The 26,554-nt window shown below is 38.0% G+C and overlaps 1 protein-coding gene across 2 annotated transcripts in view; it reads right to left on the minus strand.

The window, feature by feature from the left end:
• WWC3 (WWC family member 3) overlaps window positions 1–26,554 on the minus strand; it is a 103,065-nt gene that overhangs the window by 7,662 nt on the left and 68,849 nt on the right. For both annotated transcript variants that reach the window (XM_074168390.1, XM_074168480.1), the window contains exons 9-17: window positions 21,158–21,400; window positions 17,918–18,007; window positions 16,210–16,784; window positions 9,952–10,072; window positions 9,120–9,191; window positions 7,989–8,075; window positions 5,142–5,334; window positions 854–1,021; window positions 61–212 (exon numbers count right to left, since the gene is read on the minus strand). In XM_074168390.1, the coding sequence (XP_074024491.1) occupies window positions 61–212; window positions 854–1,021; window positions 5,142–5,334; window positions 7,989–8,075; window positions 9,120–9,191; window positions 9,952–10,072; window positions 16,210–16,784; window positions 17,918–18,007; window positions 21,158–21,400 (1,701 nt within the window). The remainder of the gene's footprint in view (window positions 1–60; window positions 213–853; window positions 1,022–5,141; window positions 5,335–7,988; window positions 8,076–9,119; window positions 9,192–9,951; window positions 10,073–16,209; window positions 16,785–17,917; window positions 18,008–21,157; window positions 21,401–26,554) is intronic.

A 26,554-nucleotide genomic window follows, 5' to 3' on the forward strand; every position in this document is an offset into this window, starting at 1 on the left:
ATAGCAATAGTATAAACATCACTCAGCTGTTTGATGAGGTATTTAAACTACTATTTTTACCTTTCAGATATGGCTTCTGCTTGGTCTTCCTTTCTTTCCATCTCCAGGATTTCCTCCTCTGTGTACTCCAGTTTCACTCTCTCTTCTGCCAATTCTCTCTCAACTGCTTCCAGCTGGGCAGTGGTCCTAGCTAACAGAGCTGTCACTGCATCCTGAAAGGTAAACTAGACTTCAAATAAAACCATTTGAACAAGCCATTGTATTTAATGTATATTATTCAGAGAAAATAAAAATATAAATATAGCCATTGTATCTTCCTTAAAAAGCCCCAAAACATCTACCCTGAATCTTAATGATCAAAAAGTACATGGTGTTCCATGAATGCAACTTCACACAGAAACCAGGCAGACTTTATCTCACTGTTGAGCATCATCCAGCAAGTTATATAAGAGACCTCTGGAGGTCACCTAGTCCAATGTCCTGCCCAAAGCAGGGCCGGTTTCATAGCCACATCAGGATGCTCAGGGCTTAGTCAAGGGCTGAAAAATCTCCAAGGATGGAAATCGAACTACTTTTCTTGACAGCCTCTTCCACTGCAGTGGCAGAAATTTTTAATGAGTTGGAAGTAGCTGGACTGAAGCGTGCATACAACAATACATAGTACTATTTCAAGCACCTGTCCAGACATGATCTAGTTTTTAATTATTCTTTTAAAATCGAGCTCTTGCCACAAGAGCTAAATTAAGGTATCACCTTCTGTGCACCTTGAAAACAAACTGCACCTGAGATATGATCACAAACAACCGTCCAGCAGGTCAAATAAAGTAAACAAATCACTTTTTCAGAGCCATACTGTTTTAACTGTAGTTACATTTCCAGAAGACCGTGGAACACTTTCTTCACACTGGTTTTTGTTCTTTGCTCTCTGGGGGTCAGAACCAGTGAAGATCTGAACAGAATACCAGTGAAGCTGCATCTCGCCAGAACTCTCTGCATCAGTCAGGTTTATCTGAGCAATGCCCTGTAAACAAGAAAAAAGCATTCATCACAATAAGATAAATATACACTGCAGAGTAGACACACTGCAGAATAGACACATTCTCATTTAAAGAGTATTTTACTTATAATGTAAAAAAAACCCACTTAATCAAATACTAATAGTGCCTCTTAAAAAGAGATGGTTTTGTTCTGTTGTGTTATGATGTCTAAGATACTGAATTTCTTGCCTCTTGCTTACTACCACAAAGGATCAGAGTAGATATTCAATTTTTTGTAAGTTAAAAAAATAAAATTTCTATGACTGATGTAGATATGATTGTTAGAGCTAACAGCTCTTACTATCTTATTTAAAAACTCTATCAATTACATATCTGTTTTCTCTATTTGCTTAAGTTAACACTACTTTAACAATATTACTTTAATCTGTTTTCTTTTGAGAGAACTATATTCTGAGATATCCTTCCGTTCTCTCATCCTCACAGGCACCTTCCAAAGGGAAAGAAGTGTCACGTAAAACAATTTTTTTTTTTTCTGCCTAGTTAGTGAGTCAAATGGGTCACAACGCCATTTTTCCACTTTCCAATCCATCCTTAAATCTCCCAGATTCAGATGAAAAAGGGTTTAATGAAGTCTTCCCACTAAAAGTATTCCCTATTTTCAAGAAGCCCTACTCCATCAGACAGTGCTCGTGTAAGAAATTTCTGAGTCGTGTTGACTAAATGAAAAAGAGCTGTGAGCAAATTCATGCCGTTTCCTTTTGTTTTTTTCTTAAATCAGTTCACTAGCTGGACCTAGCAATGATTTTTATATTAGCTAGCTTTTAATTACTGTTTTTGGCTTTACCTGGCTCTCTCTACAACCCTTTCATTTCCATGCTAATGGACCACCTGCTAAGAATATTTTCATTTCTATCACTGGAAAAATCATGTAAAAATTGTTTTCATCTCTCACAAAACAAATAGCTGAATGCGATGATTCTAATTGTAAAGGTAGCAGGAAATGTACACAGAAATTGCTTTCAACTTTAAGCAGGTAAAGAAACAGTTAATTAAAAAAATAATAATTTTTTAAAATCATGTATTGTTTTTCCAAGATGAATGTTCCCCAGGGCTCTGTTTAAACAGGTGTATAAAGGACGATGAAGAAAAGTTTTTGAGACTAACAAAAGAATGTCATATCGGGATACAACATGTTACTGAGAATGTCATTTTTTGTCAGTATATTGGATGCTACAGAAAAGCCTCTTTCTTCTACATATAGAACAGCGATGTCTTCTAATTATCTACTTTTTCTGACACAGTGTAAGAGAGAAAAGTGTGTCGAATGCTCACACTTCTGCATCAGATTTGGAAAATGTTTAAGACATGCTGGGTTTGGTTTTAGGGGTAGAGGGAAAGCTGTTTTCCCCGACACCAATATTGGAAAAAACATATGTTGATTCTATTCTTAAGATGTCTGACACTGCCCTACACACAACATTTATTAAGCCGCTAAGAAGGCATGCCAAAGAAGCTGTTCCTACAAAGTGAATAACTAACTGGGTAGTAAAATCACCAAACCCAATTAATAATTATTGGTACTGAAAGGACTAATTAATATTTCACCTCCACCTCAAGATTTGGAACTTGCTCAAAAGGATGAAGAAACCAAGGTGGGTCTGCTAGCAGCCTGTCACGTGTCTGCTCTGACACATTTGTTAACAACTTGCATGGTGGAATAAAAGTAAAATGAATTGAAATGTATGAATTTCTCAGTGACGTCAAATGGAAGGATTGTAAAATTTATGAGAAAAGGGTCAGAATTTAAAATGGTGTTAAAAAAAATTGGACAGATGTTTTGAGATAAAAACATGAAATGCAAAAAGATACATGTTACACTTAAAAAGAATTCAACTAAATTAAGACAGGGAATAACTGGTTGGTCAGGGCTGTAAGAGATCAGAAACTGGGAGTGAAACAGCAATGCCATCTGACTGAAAGAAAGGCAATCCCATTTCTTCGATGTTTTAACATAAGCAATATATGCTAATCATGGAAAATAACAACTCCCTTATCTCAACACTGATGAGGCCACCAGGGAAGAAATAAGCCAACTTAAGGAAGCACAGTTTCAGAAAGCTGTAGGAAAACAGAAGAAGATCTTTCAGCAAGGCAGGGCATATGAGTAAAGAGTTCAGGGAATGGAAAGACCATCTACAAGTTAGTAGATTCACTTCTCTCTGTAAGTGAAGTTTAGAACTATTTGCCAGAATATTTTCCTTTTTTTTTTTCCACTCCCTGTTATGTACAAATATTTGTTTAACTTCAGATAGACTCCAGCCCGAGTTCTGCATTTAGGAAAGCATTAAACTGGCATAATCAAATTGAAAAGAAAGCAGTCATCAAGAACTTCAAAACTATACGGATGATTAAATAGATGGAAAAAAGCCTGCAATCTCTGTGGAAGAGATTTTTAAAGAAAATTAGAGAGGTCATCACAGCAGCTTCAGAAAGGTAGCGAATGACTTCTCAGTTTGAGAAAATGCTTATTTTCAATTTACAGCAAAAGAGGACAACGATCATAAAGTTTAAATATATACTTCAATGCACTTACCTTAAGAAATCGTGGCATTGTTTCTCTCTTTTTGAGCAACACTTAATTTACCCTAAAGTATGTTACCAACTACTGTAAAAGAAGGTATTTCTGACAAAACTACGCTAAGACTATGAAAGAAAAAATTCCTACCAACGTAATGTGAAGACCTATCTTTTTTTGCTAACTCAGTAATAGCAGCTAAAATACAAGTGCCCTAAACTTAGATGTACTTCATCCATATAAAGACGTTTTATAATGAAATAGCTATTTAGCTTCCTAGACAAACAGGCTATATCAGGATAAAGCATTTTCCACTAATATATCCAGCCCATTCTTGAGATGGTTTCTCTTTCACTAGGTTGCAAAAAAGACAAAACTTCCTACTGCAGACAAGATCTTGGGTCTGCTTCCATCAACATTTAAGACCGCTGTTTATTTAAGACACTACCTAGTTTTAAAGGTGGACTAGCAAACATGCACTCTTGACCAGGTTTGCTCAAATGAACATCTCTTATCCACAGTCCAGCACAACAGTGAGATGCCTTGACCTACCCCTTAACTACTTTGATAGGCATAATAAAATTTTCACTAACCCATTCAAACTCCTCACTGAAATGCCTGCCCAATGAGTTCAAAATAGCCAGGACATCAGCCCCAAGGCAGACTTTAAGCATATTTACATTTGACAATAGCTAAATAAAGCTAACATTGAACACATCTAAAGTTAACATAGTTAACACATGTAAACTATTTAAACAACTGCTACATTTACTTGTATGCACCTACATCAGATATCTCAATGAGTTTAAAGTAAAAGATGTAACAGAAACCTGCCAGGACCACTAACTATTATTCTGCAACGAAGTTAAGACTGATATAATCGTAATCTTCTTTGATCACTGTTTAATAGCAACAAGGGGTTTATATTTGTTATCACTTTATTAAGAGACTATTTTACTGACACTGGTTCAGCATGTACATGTCACAGTGCCATGCAGGAACAGAAGTCTTGAGCACACTGTAGTCTAAAAGCTGTAAGATGTAGCCTTTGGGGAAAAGTTTAATTTTTACACAATGCTTTCCCTCTTGCACCAAAATTTAGCAATGGCAGATTTTTCAACTTTCCCCAAAGCAGACATTTGTTAGAAATGCATTAAATAAAAAATTAACTCCTTATCTACCAAATCCCATAGCAATGAATGTAAACCTCGTATCAATTTTCAACATGCAACTGCAATGTAACATAAGTAACAGTACAGATAACATTACTTTCAATACTGCTTAAAACGCCCCAATTCTCCACCTCTGCTAATTTTACTAATTATTTCCAAGACTTTATGTAACCTAAAATGTACATATTTCAACTTTTTTTAAAAAAATCACACCTTTTTTTATTAACAGAATCATACTTACATATGTGAACAAACAGACACACAAACATATAGCTCTATCAGCCCTTCTTATGCAAAAAAGAAAGTCTTCACTTTCTCTTTTTAATCTTGGAAATTACTCCTCAAGTAACTTTAGTTTCCCATACCACAGGGCTTTTAATAAAAAGGACCACTTACCAATAGTTCTTCTTGCTGCTGATGGTCAACTGAACAGATATACAGCTGCAGTGATTTTAATTTCAAAACACTTGAATGCACGGGGATTCGGAAAACTTCATTAAATATTAACGGAGTTTGGAATTCCAAAGCTCTAGAGCAGTAAGTGGTTGGTGTGCCTGACTCAAGTGGTGGCAAATAAACTCTCACATGACTGGGAACAGCAAAATAGACAAACAGCACAATTCAGACAAAGGAAGCTATTTTGCATTTCTCAAAATCAAGCTAAGCAAAAACATCAGTGTAACTTCAACACCAAGAATCTGCTCTGGAATCTCCTCATTGCAGGAATTTACTTTATATTCCTAACACAGAAGTACTGCAAAGCTGATTTAGAAACGCTATCTTTTTCTAACTAAAACAATGGGTTTTTTTACACTTGGTGCTGAAGCGGAGGCACCAAGTGGCACTTGAGATGCCCTGAGGTATCCAAGGCATCTACATGTGGCTAGAAAATATGACATAGGATCTATGGGAGAGCTACAGCTTTCCTGAGCAGCAACAGCTGGAGGCCAGGTGCTATGCTATGATATTTCAAATGGAAACACATGCAACTGAATTGCCCCGTAAGTGTCACTGATCCATTTCTTCCTTCCACCTACCCACTAAACATACCTCTCCTCCCACAAGAAACTCAGCCCAAAAGGATGGCAAAAACCCCTGTGAACATTGCATCCACCTGCCATCTTAAAAAACAATTTAAAATACCTGGTACCATCTCATTTGAGACTCCAAGCCAAAATCAAAGTCCACAATCATTTTAATCTGACAGAAGGCAGCAGGTCTACTTAGAGAAGTGTTCCTATGTTCTCTCTCTCCTGACTGATTGTCCAGCCCCTGCAATATCCTATTTTTTGCCATACCTTCCCTTGTGCCAGCAAACAGCTTCATGCAACTGTGTTGTGAACCAGATTAGGCAAGCATTTTAACCTAGATAAGTTTTCTAGCCAAATAAAAAGGCTCCTGCACAAGGAACTCTTCTGCCACCATCAGAGAGGTTGACACTGATGGGCAAATAAATGGTTAGAGGACAACTGGAGAGCTCACTACGGTGGAACTGCAGTGCTGTAATGTGTGAAGCGTAACAGCTGTAGAAAGGGAGCAAACTGACTCAGCTCCCTGGCTGCTGCAGGACGTCTCCTCCCCACTGGCCCCAGCAACTGAATCAATGAACGTACAGTTGCATGGAGGAGTTTATTGAGCTTTTAGCCAGTTTATTCTGGTTTTGGTAAGATAGGCTTCTTTTTCAATCAAATGCATTGGTTTACCCCGCAGCCATGCAATTTCTTGATTCCAGTCCAAGTAGTTAACTGAGTAGGATGGGGAACAGAACTGCCTTTTTAAGAGTCACTTAGATGCCCGATTGCCTCAATGACAATGTCCAAGAAACTCCCTGGAGTTTTTTGTTGGTTTTTTTTTTTTCCCCCCCTTAGTGAGGCTACTTTCTTCAGATGACACCAGTTTCTTTTTCTAATCACAAGGCAACATAGTTTAGTACTACTCAGTAATCATGTTTTTTTCCTTATTGCGTGCCCTTGCACTCAGATTGAAAAAGCAAAAGCCCAACACTGATGCACTGACCCATATGAAGAATTTCCACTAGAGGTTTTGCAGGATTAGCAAGATCAAGTGTTCTCACCAAAGATCAACTCATTCTCTGAGATGTATGTCAATTTAACAACTCTCACAGAATGACTTGTTTTACAATACAACAGTGTTATCGCATCTCCATTTTCCACCACAGTTTTCAAACAACCTCTCCCAGAGATAAAGATCAACAATTTTCACGTGTCAAATTTCTTTAAAATATGTTAAGACACATACCACTAGATAAAACTGTGTTTTATGTCAACATTGCCATTATTTAAGAAACATTAATTAGAATAAACTAAGCAGTGTCCTATATAATGCAAGATGGAATTTGAAAAAGTAGCATGGGCTGCCAGAGGTTAAAAAAATTAAATTGTTTGTACTGATTCCCATCTTGTGTTAAAATTCTCTTCAAAAGTTGTTCCACCGATAGTGGTCGGGCATTGGAATAGGCTGCCCAGGGAGGTGGTTGAGTCACCATCCCTGGATGTGTTTAAGAGCCATTTAGATGTGGTGTTGGGGGATATGGTATAGGGGAGAACTTTGTAGAGCAGGGTAGATGGTTGGACTCGATGATCCCAAGGGTCTCTTCCAACCTAGACAATTCTATGATTCTATATTCAAGGAGAGCTGTTATGGCCATAAAAATCTGCAAGTGTCCCGGCTAGACTTTTTTTGTTGTTGTTGGTTGTGTGTTGGTTTGGGTTTTTGTCGGTGGTTTTTTTTTTTTGTTTGTTTGTTTGTTTGTTTTTTTTTCTTAAGATAAAGGGCAAGGTATCTCTTCTTACTGATCAATATAGACGCAACAATAGGAATTTCAGAAAATTACACCAAGCTTATTCTGGGATACATCACAGATAAGCTGTACAGGAAATAATATTTCTGGAATACTGCAAATAATGTACACAGCTTTTTGGCCAGAAGGCATGGGGTGATGGAAGCATTACTTTGATGTTTTTGAACAAACTTTCCTGTACATAATAAACATGTAGCAACACGGGTCATTACAGACTATGCTAAATACCTGACCGTTATGACAGAGATTCTATACAAGGGACACTTTGTGTCCATAAAATTAACCCTTCCCTCTTGTAAGCTAAGACATACCATCTCCTCCAAAAATGGCTTAATTTTGCATGAAAGCAAATAAATGTATGATATTTATGATTGTGGCACAAAACAAGCAATGATCAGACTTTAGGTGCAATTTAAGCTTACATTTTGCAGTTTTCTTTAACAACTAGGGTAGTAAAGTTCTTCAGCTGTAGTACATGGACTAACAGACATTCACTTCCACTGTCATGCCTGGAAAACAAATTTCTTTTATTAGTCACCAAGCATCAATACTTTGCTGAAGAGACAGAGACGAAAGACTAAAAAGACTTAAAGAATGTAAAAGCACATTTTGCTGTTAAACAAATCTCTTATACAAATCAAAAGCAATTACAGATCTCACACAGGTAATAGAGCATGATTAGTAATATTAGCTACAGTAACCAAGTTATCAGAACTAAGAGAATTAAACATTATCCAATTTGAAAAGAATAGTATTCCCTACTGTGACTCTTGATGGTGAACATTTTATAGAATACATTCCTTAGTTTAAATAGTTACACCATTTGTGTGTGTGCGCGTGCATGTGTAACAACCTAGCAGTTATATTAGAAAAATCAGCCTGCATTATTTTCATGGGTTAATGTTAATGAAAATAAACAAAAAATCTCTACTCTTTCACATCAGCATGAATTTTGAAATGGAACTAACAACCTGATTGAGATTTGAGAACTCCTAGGCTTGTGAATTAACTTTCCAAGGGGTAGAGATGATTCTGGAGGGCTGTCTGAGATACAACACCCTGCCTTGCACTGCTATTATCCGCCCTTCCCCAAGCTACTCCCACTACTAACACTAGCATGCCCTAAACACAGGATTTCAAAGCTATATCTGAGATCTGTATTTGTATTTGTGTCTCTTCAGTTGTGACTTTCCTAAGGTAATCCTTCTTTATATGGTATAAAAAGGATCTCACTCACAGAGACATATCCCTATATCCATACTCACACTAATGGCCCAAACAATGAAAATAAATGCTACTGAAAGAAGTAATCAAGGTCCCTTTATCAGCCAGCATTGAAAGGACACTGAATGAACTGTGGTTAAGGCATATCCCCAGCACAAAGTAGCACATGACTAACCTGTACATTCACTAAACTTTAGCTTTCAGTTCAGAAACTTCTTAAAACTATTCACTGCAGTTAAGTTTATAATAAAGTTAAAAAACAAACCCAAGAAAACTAGTGAGCAACTCCTGCTGAGTTGACTCAGAGAAAGAAGAGTAACTCTACTCACAGAAATCCAACATGTATTTGTGGTTCTTCATTACTGGCATCACCATAAACAGGCTCTTCCAGATCTTCATTCCTGCAGGAACAGAAAGTACTGTAAACTACATGCTGACTTAAGATGTTAAAACATGATGAAATGAACATTTCTTTTGTGATTTGTGGATATAAGCAATTGTTTGACAGTACAGGAGGGACTGGTACTATAGAAGGAACTGAGATTTAAAACCACAAAAAAGTAGTAATTCACAATTTTAAAAATTGAGATTTTAGAATACCTCTTTCAAAATATTTAGTTTATTTTAGTATTTATTCTGCCTCCTATTTCTCTTTAGCATCCTCACAACCTGATCTTCTTCCCAGTTACTCTTTATTGTGTTAAAACAATTGTATAAAGTAATCATAGCTTCACCCACACTTCAATCACTTGGTCAAGCGACACATTTTTAGATTTTCAGCAGTTCATGTATTTCTTCCTTGCAGTTATACTTTTATCACACGCTACTCAGAATTGTAAGTCACACTGAATAATTTTATTTTGTTACAGATGACTGAAATAAAATTACTGATTTATGACTAAAAAGCTGAGAAAAAACTATCTCAAGGGAAAAGCATATGGTGTTAAAATGTTAGAGAATAAAGCAAAAGGGTCTTGGCACTCATGAAGATGACAGTGGAACTGCATGTAAAAAGCTTATTTCCTTTAAAACATGCAATCTACTACTCTTACGTAAGAATTAGCAATTTTGAAAGCCTATTCAGAAATTTACAACTAATTCTTTTGGACCATGTGGTAGAACAGGAATATTTCCAGCTTATTATGCATTTATACACCTGACCTTTTGCTTAAAGCTTCAAACACGCCACTGTCACTAGCCAGTGAATGATCTGAGAGACATGCTGAAACTCGCCTGGCTCTCCTCTCCGATCTTCTACCACTGTCTCCTCGTAGAGTTACAGCTGTCACGGAGAAAAAAATGAAGACAACATCAGCTCAAGGCAACCTCTTAAAAATTAAACAAGAAACACTTATTGTATCAGAACTAGTGGCAAAACAGTTGGCACAAACACAGTTCATTGCTTTTTCATCTAACTTTAAGTTAAAAAACTAGAATACAATTGACTGGAAGTTTTCTGCGGGAGAATTAAGGAAGGAAGTTTGTGGCTAATTTCTCTCTGACAAGACTAAGTGTAAACCAATTGCACTGTTATTAAATGCTTTTCTGGTAGAATAATCCCTCCTGAAGGAAGACTTACATTAATTCAATATACGTACACATGATATCCTAAACTTTTAAGATTTACCTACTGAATATACAATAGGCTGAAAACAAACACAGAGACTAATTCTTTTAAGAAGTTATCTGATAACACAATGTGAGGTTTTGTTCTCATTTGTTTCCTCATACAAAGTCTCAAAGCATACTGTTTATACCATCACATAACAGCAGCTTTTATTTACAGTCTGAGAGGCATTATCAAAAAGAACCAGAGCTTTCCAACTCACTCAGACCACTGTTTTTCCAAATTCTTGATGAATTACTTTGAAAACTGACTGGGGGAGGAAGCATCAGTATTCAACCACCTCTTCCACCCCTTCCTGAATCACCTAGCAACACCATAACTAGCGACTCAGCAAATATTTTTCATGTTGTAAGTGTATCAACAAAAAATGATGTTACACATCAGGTTTTGCACAGGCAAGTAGGTATAGCAGCTACCAATCCTTTAAAGTACGTGCACAAGCAGTAACGCTCAAGAATTGCATAGGTAAGGTTTCGACACTTCAGTGACAGCTTGTAACATGAGGTTGTTTTCTTTCACATCCTAGAGAGAACCATTAAACAGACTTGTGGAAGTGCAGTTGCTTCACTGCACAGTGAAGAACTTTTGCCAACTTTCCCCCCTTTTGCTTAAGCCTCAATGACTGTCCTCAAAGCAGAAAAGCAATGGTAAAGAGGTGCCATTTCAGAGGTGGGGAAAGAATCTTACTTGCTTCTACCCATGCTCAGAAACTGAAAACGGAGAGCATGGAAGTATTCCCAGTTTCAGCAGACACCATTTGGAGTGACAGTAGCACAGTGCACATCACCCAAGAGGCAAGCATCAGCTGACGTGTACTGCTTAGTACCCCTAACTAAGGATAAAATATACCTTGCGCAAAGTAAGCAACAGTCGTTAAGTATCTCTGTTACGTGATATTTTAAGGCATCAAACATAAAAGGCTGGTACCGAAACAGTAAGTTTCCTTCAGCAGAGCGCCAGCCAACAGCCTGAGCTCTACCTGCAGAGCCCAGCCGAGGTACAATTGAGCCACCCCTCTGCATGGGACCCATCTCACCTCCTGTCCAAGCACCACCAGGACAGGACATCAGGACTTGAAGCTTGACTAAAAAAAAAAAACAAATTAACACAACTACACTGCTGCTGTCAATAAAAGTGTCTGTCTAAGGTTAGCTTTAACCGACTGTGATACTGGCAGACAGGATGCACTGAGCACAGCAGTCCTGCACTGGCCTGAGGTACCTTCCTTTTACGAGGGCACCAACAGCACAAAATCCTAAAAGACACTCCAAAAAAACGCAGGGTCCTGTTTGGAGGTAAAATTCTCTGGTTTTGTCCCAGAACATCTCAAAAACCAGAAAAGATGTCCATAAACTGGATAGAGCCAGTGCAGTGCTCTGTCCTTTTGGATCCATAAGTAGCCCTATGGACTTCCCCTCCAAATTCAATGCAAAATTAAGACACGTTCAGCTGTGCAGTGAATTTATCTGCTGACCAGGGACATAGCAATCTGCATTTGTCTCTGTGCCTGGATAAAGAACTGCCCTTTTTCCCCCCGGAATACGGCATTCCATCTTTACTGTCCATCACACATCATGGTGCAGTATAACACATTTCATCCTCACCGCAAATGAGAACCAAGTCCTAGGTAGCTCACAGAAAGCAAAGAGACTGTGTTTGAACTGCGCTCTCTTCCGTACCACTTGTACAAAGGGGTGGGTTTGTTTCACTTTGTTTTGTTTTATTTCATTTTTAAGACCTTTTAATTTAGTGAGCCCAACTCTGGGAGTGCTGTGACTGAGTATACAGAACTAAAAACTAGCAGTCTGTAGGGACATTTTTTCGTACCAAAATTTCCCAATAATTTTACATCACTGGAAGAAGGATGAACTTCAAAGTGTACAATTTTTATACAAAAATGCCTCTATAATTTCTGTACTAATTTCAACAAGTTACACTTTTTGTAAATAAGCCTTTGGCTCACCCTTCTATGTGAACACTGTATAGATGTAGGAGACGAAAGACCTCATGGGCTCTCTCCTTTGGAGGTTCATGTTCCCAATTCGTCTGGAAGGAAAAATTGGTCTGAAGCACCAATATATCATCATGAAAATAACTGACATGTTACAACAATGTTGTAACTTGACAATGATTTGCCTGCTGCCTGCGGGCCATGGAAGCATCTGATAACATCTGGACAATCCCAGAGAACTTGGGAGGGATGCAAACACCAAAACATGCCCTTGACTAGAGAAATAAAAAAGTCAGCAGGAAAAATTGGTCAAGAAGAAAGTGACATCAGATTTTGGTTTAAACAGAACAAGGTTTAGCACGGGTTACAGACCTTCCAATGCCAGCAGCTAAAAAATTGTTTAAAAATGAAGTTTAAGACAGGCAATTACCTTTCATTTTCTTATTTAACTAAAAGAATCAGTGAACAATATATATGAATTTCCAGAACTACTGGGTGCCACAGCTTGATAAAATAAGACAGCCCTGATTAAAAGAATATTCTCAGGTGTCATTAGCTGAAAAAGTGAACTTCAAAGGAAATTCTGCTGTCCAAGATTTCATTAGCTAAAAAAAATACATAAATAAATCTAACATGTTTCACATACTTAAGAGACTACAAATACTGCACATCAGCTCAAAATGCACTAAGAAGAGCCAAACACTCTCATAAAGACTAAATCAGAGACACAAACAGACCTCACCTACCATGATGCTGTCAGGCATTACTATGATATAATAAAGCTGAAGCTCACAGAACACTTTTTCCAGAAATTTAACTACAGCCATGAAGATATTGTTTAGTTGACATAGCAAAGATTAAGTATGCCATAATGATTAAACAGATACAGCACAATATCAAACAAAACCAAATGTAGCAAAATCTCCTGTTTCTTCACATGCAACTCAAAAAAAAAAACCCAAACCAACCAACACTTCACACAGAAAAACACACTGGGAATTACAGGCAAAAAGAGCACAATAAGTAATTTCAGGTTCACTTACAGGGAATTTTTCTGTTGTGCCGCATGAGAAACAAGACAAAATGAAGAGCACACAATGATAAATCATCTTTTAGATCGATGACAATATTTTGCAAACAACAAATTACTTCGGCATTAAAGGAAACTTAGCACTTGAAAGATTATTTTAGGATAAAGAGAAAGAGATAATAAAATATTGGGCTTTAATATCTTCACTAACATGTTTCCTCCCACTCCCAACTTTATAAATATGATGGATTTAACCTCTCAGGCATATTTCCTTCATTCACACATGCTAGCATATTTCACAGTATGTCCCTGAAACAGATGCAGAACAATAAAAGAACAGATCAGCAACGGAACATCAAAACTGCAGTTCCTGAAGAACTCCTTGAACTTGCTCAGGTGCTGCTTCAGTGCAAAGTATGTGTAGCTTATTCAGTGTTAAACCTCCCGCCCCCCTGAATTTGCAAAGATTACCCCATGTTTTGTCTAGTGAAGGAACAGTCAAAAGATTTGTCTGAGTTGATACTTGCTGGTTTTCCAGTGTCGCGTTATGCTACCAGACCATTGGGTGGCAGTAGCAAAGCACACTGCCGTACCTTAGGGAAAACCAAAACTCCCCCAACATCTGGGGGGTCCCAAAATGTGACATACAAGCTTGATGCTCCATCAAATTCGTCAAGAAAAGAGTACAAAACCAAAATAATTTTGAAACTTCCAACTGCTGCTTGCAAACAACTGCATTATAACTGCAAACCCACCAGCTAGTGAGTGTGGAGATCAAAGTAGTCATGACTCCAGCCAAAATTCAGAAAGGTTAAACAAATTTCTCTTAAGCGATTGTTTTCAAATTCAAATATTTAAAAAAAATAAAATACAGCCTGGCTAACTTTTAACCCTACATTTTTCCTCAAAAAGCATCACAAAGCACTCTGTTGTACACAGAGGACAGTTGTAACCCCCGGACTAGGAGCTTGAGCTGGACACCGCAGCAGTGACAGCAGGTAGCACAGACATGTTCTGCCAGGGGCTTTCAGAGAAACGTGTAAAAGTGTGACAGAGAACGGAGAAAAGCTAAAACCAAAGCGGGAACTTGACCCTCACTCATCCTATCACTCCCCAGGCCCTCAGACCATGCCTTCACTTCTAGGAAACACATACGAGCTATAAATGAACTACTAACATAGTTTCACTTACCACAATGAGTGAAGACATGCTGTGGTCTGATCTGAGGTTTAAAGAAAGCCTCAGGAAGCCTCTTCATGGCACGAATTTAAGCATAAGCTTACATGCTTGTCTCTGGAATTCTGTTTATTTTGGTCTGAATGCTGCAATATGGGCACTAGAAATGTTTACATCTAGTAAACGTAAATTCTGCAGCAGTATCTCCTGGCAATGCTAGTGCATTAGGGAAAGTAGGTAAGTCTAGACTCAAACGCTGTTTGAACAATACAGGCTTTTCAGCACAGTAGTGACACTTTCTATTTAAAAATTAAAAAGTCAAAAGCTTTTCCTTAGATGCTGCCCATGTTCCTTCTCATTATCACTTGGTGATAATGAGATTTTGGTGGGCTACTATGACACATTCTCTGGTTGTATTTCAAATTACTCCTGCTGTTGTACGTCCTGAATGCAACATTCTACACAACTACTAACAGAGAATTTTGGATATAGAAATGGGACAGGAATTACAATCTTTAATATTAAAACTATCCTCTAAAAGACCTTCTCTATTGACATAGTTCTATTAGTAACACAAGCAAGCCGACACAGAAAAATGTCATCATGAAGGAATATTCTTTTTTGTTTTAACGGCAGTTCTTCATTTGATTAAAACAGGAAAAGAAATTTCTCATGTGCCTGTATGCTCAGGTTTATTAATTTATTTGTTTGTTTTGTTTTTTTAAAAAGGTTTGTTTCCTCTTTTGATCTTTCTGATTTATGTTTTTCATCTGTAGTGCCTCAGAAGCTTGCACCAATGCAAACTAAAGCAAGTCCATCAACTTCACAATCAAGTAGGGAAAGAAAACTCAACAATATGTGTGCCGTGGTAACTGCACACATCGCTCCTCTGTGACCACACAGCACAGATTCTGTGAGACAACCGCTGAAGTGGATGCTTAGCTTCCCATACACCTCCAGCAAAACATGCTCCCAGGCTGACAAAGCACTCGTGAGCACAATGCACCACACACTCAACATTGGTGTGCCACTGGGGATTCTGCTCCATCGCAGAACTCTAACATGGGAACCTGTTCTGGGGCATGTACGAATTCAGCATGGAGTCAGCCAGCCTTCAAGTGCTGTTGGCAGCATCACCTCATACCTGGTTTTTGCGTTTGGGTGGTTTGGTTTTTTTCCTTACCTCTCCTGGGTCTGTGTGGCTTTAAATTATCAGAATAATGGCAACATGGGCACAGCTGACTTAACTAAACCAGGTATGTTTTCACTAATTCCTGATCCAAGACCAAAGTATTTATTCCTTGATGCACTACACTCCAAAGAAAGCCCATATTCCATTCCCCTTCTTCTACCCAATTCACCACTATTTTAAGATTTATTTACAAGAATTTCTCTACTCTTTCACCTCTTTGCCCTAAATCTGAAGCTTTGGGTTTTTCTGTTTGTTTTGGTTTGGTTTTGTTTTGTTTTTTGTTTTTTTTTTTTTTTTTGACAGCTAACATCTACCATGTAATTTTTAACTGATGGAAGTAAAAGAAGCCAAACTGAGGAATAATCTCTACTGTGCTAGTATGCTTAGGTCTGTGTGACGTCTTCTGTGATAATCTGACAAAATAATCATGTCCAGAAACTCACCTCCACCAGTTTGGACAGCAGTCAGCTGTGGTCCCATTTCTCGCAGCCCTTCACTGTCCACGGGGTAAGTGGATGTCTGAGATGAGCTCGTTCCTTGTGTCTCATCGTCACCCAATGCTGTGGTCTGAGCCCTGAGCATTTCCAGGGCTCCTATGCTTGCCATCTCCTCAAAACCTTCTGACATCTGAGCCAAGGGAGAATCTCGAGATGCAGAGAGAAACGGGGTGTCCAGAGGCGAGCTTGGAGGGGACAATGATGACAAGGAGGACCGTGATGACAGGGACGCCAGGGACTGCGGGGTATCCAGAGACCTCCGCTGCTTATTGAAATTTGAGTGTCCAATAGGGTCAGCATATGGCACATCCTTTGTGAGAGACTCGAAGGGAATTATGTCAAAGCGTAAATGCTGCCCGTAGTCTGTAATGCTGTCTGATTTGTCATACTGTGGAAGGCCATAGATGTCCGTAAAGCTGACCGAGCTGAGGGAGCCTCTGCTGGAGGCCAAGGATCCTCGACTGGAGGCCAGGGATCCCCTGCTGCTGCCAGAGGACATCGTGAGGGTGCTAGCCGACAGACTATGGCAGGCAAAGAAAGAGAAAACAAAAAAGGCCCTTTCAACTATAATCAGAAACACCAGTGCAGACATAAAAACATCAATCAACACTACAAAAGCAATTTTACATGTATTCAGCACAGTGACACAGAGAGATGATTTGGCATTTTAAGATCTAGCTCGTGTCTCTTGCCCTGGTCTCAAGCACAACCATGACTGGAACAGTGTAAGTGACAACCAAATCAGAATCACGTGCCTGCCAACAAAGGGTCCAACAGGACAAACCTACTCTTTCCTCCAGTATGTAAGCAGCCATAATTTGGCAGAAAAGAGGCCAGAGCAGGATTCGGATCAGTGGACTCAATATAAAGCCAGGAAGGGTAGATTACCATGATCCAGCCTCAATTTACATTAATGATGGGTCATAAACATATCAGGGAGAAGAAGTGAGAAGGGATTTGGAAAGTCCTAACAAGCGCCATGTAAGCCTCACCGTCACAGGTTTTTTTCAGTGTAAAGTAAAAAACGCTTTCAGACAAATCCTATTCCAGTTCCTCTTACCACTCTCAGACAGTTAGGGAGACAAGAATATAAGTGACGGCGAGAGATGAAGTGAGACACAGCAGGGAACTGAGCTTTTGATGTTGGTGTGGTGTTGAGCTGAGGAATCCCCAAGAGCTGCATCAAAAAAGGCAGCTGCGAGTGTGAATATGCAAAACACTCTGGGCTTCTGTGTGGGTCTTAGCACATTCTCATATTTAAATGGCAAAATTTTGTCATCTCACCAGGGATCAAAAACCCCTCCTTTGGAGAAGGTATCAGAATATTAAACCTCACAGAACTCAAACGAATTTTATCTTCATGCAAGTAAAATTGTAACAAGATTACATTTTAAGTACATCTTCTTTTCAGAAAATAAGATAACTTATAAAACTCCCCAAATACACATAATAATCTAGCCCAAATAGCCATCACTAATGCTATTTATAAAACTCCATCCAAATCATCACTTCCCATACACCAAATTGTATAAATTTGGTAAAAAAATTAATTTACTTGGCACACATACTTAAAGTATTAAAAGGTAAAATAGATTATTAATAGTCTTCTCTGCTGCAGTGAAACCTCGAAATCTGCTGGTTTTACATAACTCACCTTTTTAACTGGGAGTGTAAATACGAGGTTAAACGTGTAGCTTCTTCTAGTTGCATAAGCAAACAATTTCTCTTTTCCTGTAACAGTATCCTATAATTAAATAGATACATATTACTATTTTTCTTCATTACAGCAGTGCTCAAGAAGTGCTAGGACCTTTCCAAGTACAGAAAAGTATCACTGCATTGCAGTTTGGAATATAAAAATAAGTTTCCCCATTTAATGCAAAGTTTTAATTTACGCAGCAATGGAAATTCCAGCAAGAACACAAGAACCAAGACTCCAGCAAAATTCCCAGACAAGAAAAGTAATTGAGCACGATGTAAGAGTCATGACATTGAAAATACATTACAGCAATTAGTGAAGTCATTAAAAGTGCGAGGTAAAACCACCAGGCTCTACAACAAGATGTTTTCTCCCTTGCATCAACCTGATTGTGCCAGTAAAATACAGAGAACTACTATGACTTCCGTTGCCTTGGCAGGAAAAAAATATTCCAAATAGCTCTATTATCCAAGCTGTCAAATTTCAAAGACAGAAAGAAAATTTTTGGAGAACTTCTGTTAAGCAGTAACCATAAAACTCAACTTCACGTTCTAATACTAGGTGTTTCAAGTACATTTATGTATCATTATATTTAAGCAGGTGACACAGCATTTTGAATGCTAAGGTATGACAAAAATCTCTCACCACAACTTACTTTTTATCCATTCTAACAACAAACAGCTGAACTGCCACAATGTATCTATAATGTTGTCAGTCTCAAACACCTATAAGATATCTTAAATTCTGTATTTTGAGATTATTAAAACTTCAAAGAACAGCTTTTATCTATTGATATCGCATTTATTCTTTTCTGGAATTCAGAATTGTAAGTATTCCCGGTGGTTTGTTTTTCCAAGCTTAATCACTGAACTTCAAAATGAAATTGAGATTGTAATCTGTTTTGTGTTGTACATTTGCATGTCCAGGGAAGTTCCAGCCCTGCACTCAGAAGTTGGCTGGAAATTGGGATTCTGACAGACAGTTTGGAGAAAGCAGTTGAAATGTATTTGAGGGCTTCAGACCTTTCTCAACTGCAAAGACAGCTGTTAGAATTCACATGTTAAAGGACAGGATAAAAAAAAAAAAAAAATCAACAAAAAAAAAGAGGAGCCCTTCTACATAATACAAAATGGCAGCATTAGTTTCAATAAACGTTGGATAGTTAAGACACGAAAAAAATATGTTTTTGTTAGCAGTAAAAACATAAATCTCTCAACTTCTTTGGCCTCCAACTTCATCAATTCATATGCTGGCAAGGAGCTGTAGCGCTAGACTCCAGCAACCCCACCACCCTCCAGGGAGGCTCCCTTCATTGCAACCACCGGGCAGAAGCTGCACACCCAAGCGTGTGCAGCGCTGAAGCTCTTTTCCTGCTTCTGTGGACCCCAGACCAAGTTAACCAAGTGGTGCAAGGAAGGCTGAAGCTCAGCTGTGTAAACTCACATGATAAAGGCACTACCCGCAGGAACTAAAAAAAAAAAAAAGACAAATGGATGCAAGAAACTTAACTGATTCAAAAAGCTTGCAGGGGAAAGAAGAGGTACCCACACCATCTACTTTAAAAAACAAACATAGGAACCTACAACTCCACAGTAATCAATGCTGTAAGGTAGGTCCCTACACTAAAGAGCAAGAGATGCCTCCAACTACGGCTGCCAACCAATCTTAAAAAAACAAAAGCCAAAAAACACCCCCAAAAAAACCCCCACCTCTGTCATACAGATTTTAAGTTAGTTCTGATCTGCACATAACTCAGTGAGTTTAAACTCAGTAACAGAAGTGGTTATTATTTAAAAAGAAAACTTCTTTGTATTTCATGATTAGGAGAAAGTGGAAATAGAAAAGCAGATCTAGGAATGGCTTTGGTTATTCCTGATCCTAAAACAAACAAATAAGTAAATTAGGGCTACTAATAGTTAAGCTTTCCTCCAATTTGTTATACAAAAATAGAGCGCCCTTCAATATTATTCTAACTTCTACTCAACTTTTTGCTAGCATTTGAAATATCAAGTGTCACATTGGAACGCTGGTTTCCACAGCATGAACTACATGGAAAAATAGCTTGGTTTTCTTGCCAACATAGTATGCTCTACCTAACATAAGAGCCCAAAACCAACAAATAAAACTTACTACACTGCAGTGTAAAGTGAACTCCCTTTTCTGTCAGTTTAAGCTGGAAAGCCAATGTAACAATATTGCAATAATTGCAAAATATCTAACATTGGACTGTACGTTGGCTGTGAATTTTCTATTTATTGCCTGAACTTACTGTCTGAAGTAAGCCTTTTCAAAGGAACTGAAGTTCTCAAGATTTGTACATGGAAGGCACTTCCAGATATTTTAAAAGTGTCTTAATTATGTAAATATTAACCTTTACACTGATCACACTAAAGCTGGTTCATATAGTTTTCCTCAAGTGTCAAACCTAGCTTTTTACCACTATTTAAGAGAAGCAAGTGTGGGAAACAAGTACTTTCTCACTTTCACTAGAAGCAGTCTATGGTAACAAGAAGAGGTTAACAGGTTTTGTCCATTTCTTTGGCTACAGGAAGAACTGGGCAACTTTGAAATAAACACAGTGTTTCCATTAATATGTTCTTGGGGTTGTTTGTTTTGACATATAACTTGACATTTAATTTTTCAAGAATTACTCCATTTACTATGTTTTCTAAATCTCAGATGTTGGGATGTGCTCCCACTGCTGAAATTGCAAAATAAGAGGAAAAACTGTATACAAAAGGCAGTAAAAAACTAATCATTTAACTTTCCTGTTATAAGGTAGAAACCAAATATCGGAAAGGATCTTTGTTCTGATGCTTTTAGAGATTAATATTACACTACTGCAAAACAACAGAAAAATCTTTCACCATCCAGGTCTCTATTATCAGACAGTATCACTCAGACTTTTTCAAAGCATCTTTAGTGACTCTATTCTGATCTCTTCTTCCTATTCAAACTTTTTAGACAAATGAAAGGAGAACTAGTCAACGTCAGTCTAACTTCCCTTCAAGAAAACTTCCAGACAGACAGAATGAAATGGCAATCAGGAGCAGTCTCTTCCTTTTTTTAAACCGAATTACTCTACTAACATATTATTTTTTTGTTTCTTAGCCACAGTGAAATTCCCTACTCTTCCTTCTGAAACTACCTATTTGGATCTTACAGTACATAAGAAAACGATTTAAGTTCCCAAACCTTTCAGTGGCCCCATGAGCAGATGTTGCTCTAGCCCGTTGAATTTCATCCTCCAAGCGTCTTTTTTCTTCTTCCAAACGTGCAATGTCTTCTGGGGATCGTCTCTGCTGACTGATGAGCTGTAGCTCCTGAAGAAGAGCCTCCTTCTCTTTGATGAGCTGAAGACGGTCCCTGTCCGCTTCAGCCATTCCTGGCCAAGATTCGTTGTCTAGCAAGGCCAGCTGCTGTTGTATATTCGAAACTCTTTAAAAGAGGACAAATATGTTTCAAAACTCAGAAGAAATAAAGATGACGATAATTAAGAGGAAAAATACCAAAAGGTGCAGCCCTTTGACTTCTGTGGCTTTTTTCTACTAAATTTTGAAACAAGAAAATTTAGAGGAGTTTGGAAGGATGATTTGTTTATGGGGTGGTTTTGAGGTTTTTTTTGTGTATTTTTAAAACATCAAAGAACTGTAAGTGCTCCTAAGCGTGTAATTGTATAAGAACTGCAAGGCGTTTATCTATCACACAGACAATTTCTGCCTTCACAGCTTTCTCATTTTGTAATAAACCAATTCATATTTTGGAGCTCTTGAGTTTGCTGCCTGTACAGATGAAGTTGAACATCCTTTCGTTCCTCATTCTTCCACTATCAGATCTTAACTTGGGATTTCAAAAGTGCAGTGCAAAGTTGAAGGCGATGAAGGGGGAATGCTCATCTAGTGACAATAGGTCCATATATTCGCGTCCCACCTCAGTAGATGAATGGTTCAAGGGCTGAAAATATTAGGCAGTCCTGACCAATGACAAAACTTTAAGAATATATAAGCTGTCAGTAAAAAAAAAAAAAAATAAAAAAAATAAAAGGTCTGGAAAAAAGACTTACTGGCTGCAAACCACAGGTGGCTTTATATGGGTCCATATTTGATCATCAAATCAAACAATTAAATAGCTAATTTGATTTTTTTTTGTAGTAGGCTTTATAGCCAAAAGTAGTTTCCTGTATCAATATGCTAACCCACTACACAAAACAACAGTTTAAGAATTGTTCCACAGTTGACATTTTAAGAAACTGTTCTGCTAAAAACAGATTTTGAACTCTTATAAATATTACAAAGAACGCTAAAGCTAGAAATTTCATAAATGTTTCTTTTGGCAAAATCAAAAGGTAGATAAGCATAACGGGGAAATCACCCTTTTACTGCTAGGTATTTATGCTTGCCTTAAAATGGGCAATTTAGACAACTTTAGAATGCTACAGTTAAAGTGAGAAGTAAGTAAGAGAAAATCTACCTTTCTGATTTTTGAACATTTGAAACTAAAGAACTGTACAACAGTTATGCAGTCGTACACCTCAGTTTCATCTTCACTTTGAAATGGTAGGATTGAAAGTTCAGTGCACCATAAAAGATTATCACCCTTTAAATAAATAAATAAATAAAAGCACATTTAAAGCCAGCCATAAGAGCGGGATATGCATTGATTCTTTTCATAAGTTAATCTTTTTTTCCAAAATATTTGGTAAGAAAAAAGAAAATAACAAACAAAGCAAGGTAAAAGCACATAACAAACAAACAGATGATCCTCAGTGTGATGTGTTTAAAAATAAAAGAGAAGGCATAGACATGACAAAGGCAAGGTTTTCCCCATCTAAAATCAAAACCACATGCAATGTTTATTTCATACTGACATCTGGAAAGTATTTGGCCATCTTATTATCAGGGGAAGGGAAATAAAATATCAATATAAGTCATTTTGCAATGACTGTATTCATATATGGATAGGAATTTTACTGTGAGTTTTGTCAAAAATATTTTCCCCCCTTAGATTTCATTTACAGCAAGTAAAGACCTTGGAGATTATGTTACATTTTAGTCTAAAGCAGAATACTTTATCAAGCCCCTCAATACCATTTCCTCCTCCTTGCATTAACAACCAACTTCCTGCCAATAGCTACTGAAAGCGCCATTGTGAATCGATACGTATAGTCTACATATTTCATGCCTCAGCTATTGTGCATGAATTCCAGATGCAGCTTCCTGAAGAACACCTCGCCCCATCGACCATGCATCAGGGCCAGGAGGAGGAAGTAGATTCAGGATCCCTTCTCTCCCCTACCCAGACTGCTACGGTTTTAAAGATTCAGTAAACACTCCTGGAGGTGTATACAGCTTGATTTTCAAGGGTTCGGTGCCAAATGAAACAAATTGGAGCTCAAGGTCCTTTCAACAGGATTACAGAACTCAGGTACAATTGGGCTATCATAGCTTGGCAAGCAAGTGTTAATCTGATGAGCCCTGGCAATATATTTGAGTGATCATGTTCACAAGCTCTCACACAGCTTGTGGATGAAAGAAGATGAGATGTCTGGTGAAATCTCTGGGTTGCTTTATAAGATAGCTGAGGGACCGACTCTCTCCTTCATTTTAACACTCACAATTATTAGCTATTTTTCTAATACAGGGTGAGCTGGTTAAAGAAGCTGATCATAGGAGCAAATAAACGCTAACACAGGCAACAAGGGAGAGAGAAGTACCAGCAGGCAAGCGGGGAAGGTTAACCACGGAATCAGCTCGGCTTGTAGAGTAAAATACCACCCTTAAACAAGAGATTTTAATTTAGACTCTTGAGGTTGCTGAGAGCACGTAACTCCCTTTGTGTATGACATTCCAGTTTAAAGTTTGTTTTTGCCCCTCTCATTTTCTGTTATGGTGATGCTTTGAAAGGAGGAAGTTTTATACAGTAACTTAATTATACTGTTATTAAAGGGAAAAGTACTGCTGTGGACAAGGTTTGTATCATTGAAGAGTTCCAAAATCTGATTAGGTGTTTATTTTGATTCCTTGATGCTCTTAGCATTTCAGCTAGCTCTTCTTATCTCTACGTTTTCCCTTTAAGCAAAGAAAAAGCACTCACAAAGTGCTACATAACAAAGGAATTTGTTGGGAGGACCAGTAAGCCAGTTTTCTGCAACCTGCATTTCCTCCAAATGATCCAAAGTTTTCAGGAAATTTTTTTGCTTGCATTCCACTGAGGGACTCCCTTTGTATGGCAAGTTGTTACAGAAAGCTACCAGTGATAATTTTTTTTAAATTTATCTTCATGTCTAGAAAACATCTAGAAAACATCATGTCTAGAAAACCTTTTATGGTCTCTCTCATTCAAACCTAAGAAAAATATCTGAGGAGTCATATTCACATTCAGTTCTCCTAAAAACATAATAAAAATCATCTTAAACATGTTCCATAATTGCAATTTGTCTTCTCCCAAGACAAGCTCTTCTTCTCAAACGCAATAAATGCATAAATAAGCAATTTCACTGTGCTTGTCCATGCCAGATTTTATACCTATTCTCACTGCTGGTATGTTACAAAAAAGTGGCTGTTTTGCATTTTCCGACTCAGTGCATATATTCACCTACCTTAAACACCCACTTAAATAAATTAATGACTGACATAGATTGCAATTTAAATGGAAAAAAAAAAAAAAACAAACCAAAAAGAGATATTCAGAATCCTTTACGAAGCCTCTGTTTTTCAAACACATTTTTCCTTCCTACTGGGTATTTTAAGATACTACTTCTTAAGTGTAAAAGAGTACTTTTATCTGGCCTAATGCCAGATACTGAGATCCCTACTGATATAGCAATTTAACATATTCTTGGGGAAAAAACAGTTAATTTTGAACCATCAACATTCCAGGCATTTTGCCCATTCCCATCCTTGCATAACAAGTGCTGAGGAGCCTGCATTCCATGCTCGAGTAGGTGGTATCAAATGACTGGTTTCCTAGGTAGGCAGACCAGCTTGCTGCTTATTTCAGTATTTCAAAATTTCAAATGGAGATGAACATAACAGGTCCTGTTAAGCAGAAAAGCAGGAGGGGCAGAGATGGGATGACAAGGGTTTAACCTGCTGATTTAAGTAAACACTGATTCAAAATGGCAGATTTTCCCTGAAACGGCCATATTAATGCAGCTAGAATGATGCCCAGCCCAAGGTACTGTAGACATAGGATGAGGGTGGAGTTCCATACTGCCAGTGGTTTACTACACAAACTACATCATTGGGGCAAAAAAGCATATATTTTCAGAATTTACAGCATGTCTGAATCATTATATGTCTACACAGACCCTCCTAGGCAAAATAGGGCAATCCTTCCATCATTGGAAATATCTGGGGAACCTAAAAGATTTTGTTAGCATCTAGAACCTCATCTTAAAGGCTGCTCTCCGAACCCAGCACTAATGAAATTATACTGCTGAGCTCGGTAACATTTCAGTTTAGAAGAGGTTATTTATTAAAATTTACCATGAGAAGTGAGACTAAAGTAAAAATCACTTTTTGTGAGATGAAAGAGTCTGATTTACAATTAGCCACATGTTTAGACCATGACCCAGATTATGAACAAGGCAGGCGTCTTTAAGAGGGAAATACTCTGAAGGAATACAAAGGTCCTAACCCACGCTCATAAAAGGGACAAATTATGAGTATCCTACAACTGGCACTTTTTAACCTACAAGCTCTAGACTTTCTAGCTTAAACAAGTTCTTTGAATTTACTTTGTTTAATTCTTCCAAGGGAAAAAAAAAAAAAAAAACAAAACAATATCCCCCTACGTTTAAATGCCTAGACTTTTGGGTTACGTATCACACCACTCTACAGCTGAGGCCTTTGTTACCTGCGGAATGGGCAGACTGGTGGGGATAAAATAAAGAAAAAAATCCACAGTTACGATTTGGAGGAGAACGGTGGCTAAGGTCACACAAGCATCCGGAGATGATCAACATAAATCAGTCCAGCTCACTCTTTTGCTTAAGCTTCGAATGGGCTTATAATTGGACCCAGTCATCTACCATTTCAGGTAACAGAGAACTTCTCCCACATGCAATACCCACCCAGAGGTGGCTGTGGGACTGAAGACACATAACAAAGGGTGCAAGAACTTGGTAATTTCTGGTATTTATGGGCCCTCAAGAGTGGATTATGATTTATATCCGAAGAGGGCAAGGCTAGAGAAAGGGGAAGAAAGAAATGGAAAGAACAAGAAGCTGGGGAACTCAGCCAAATGCTCACAAAATTTCTCCACTGTGTCTACTTTGGCTGTTCCTGCAAGTATGTGCCACTGTGGCTTTGGCGGACTACACGAGTACGCTCTGTAGAATATCCAGCCTTCCTGGCAGCCAGACTCAATAACAAAAAGGTCTTAAATTGGCTAAAGACACTCATGAAATCTTGAGAGTTCATGGCATTTTGCAGATAAAATTAGGTATTCACCTTTAGGAAAATTGCAAAGCCTGCTAAAATCAATGGAGGAGAGGAATCAGTATTTTCCCCTATTTACAGGTAAATTGGTATAACGAAAACTTTAAAGACAGTTCAAGAGCATATCTCAGCTCCCTTTATAACTCAAAGA

This window comes from Numenius arquata, chromosome 1 (assembly GCF_964106895.1).
Source record: "Numenius arquata chromosome 1, bNumArq3.hap1.1, whole genome shotgun sequence".
Classification (NCBI taxonomy): domain Eukaryota; kingdom Metazoa; phylum Chordata; class Aves; order Charadriiformes; family Scolopacidae; genus Numenius; species Numenius arquata.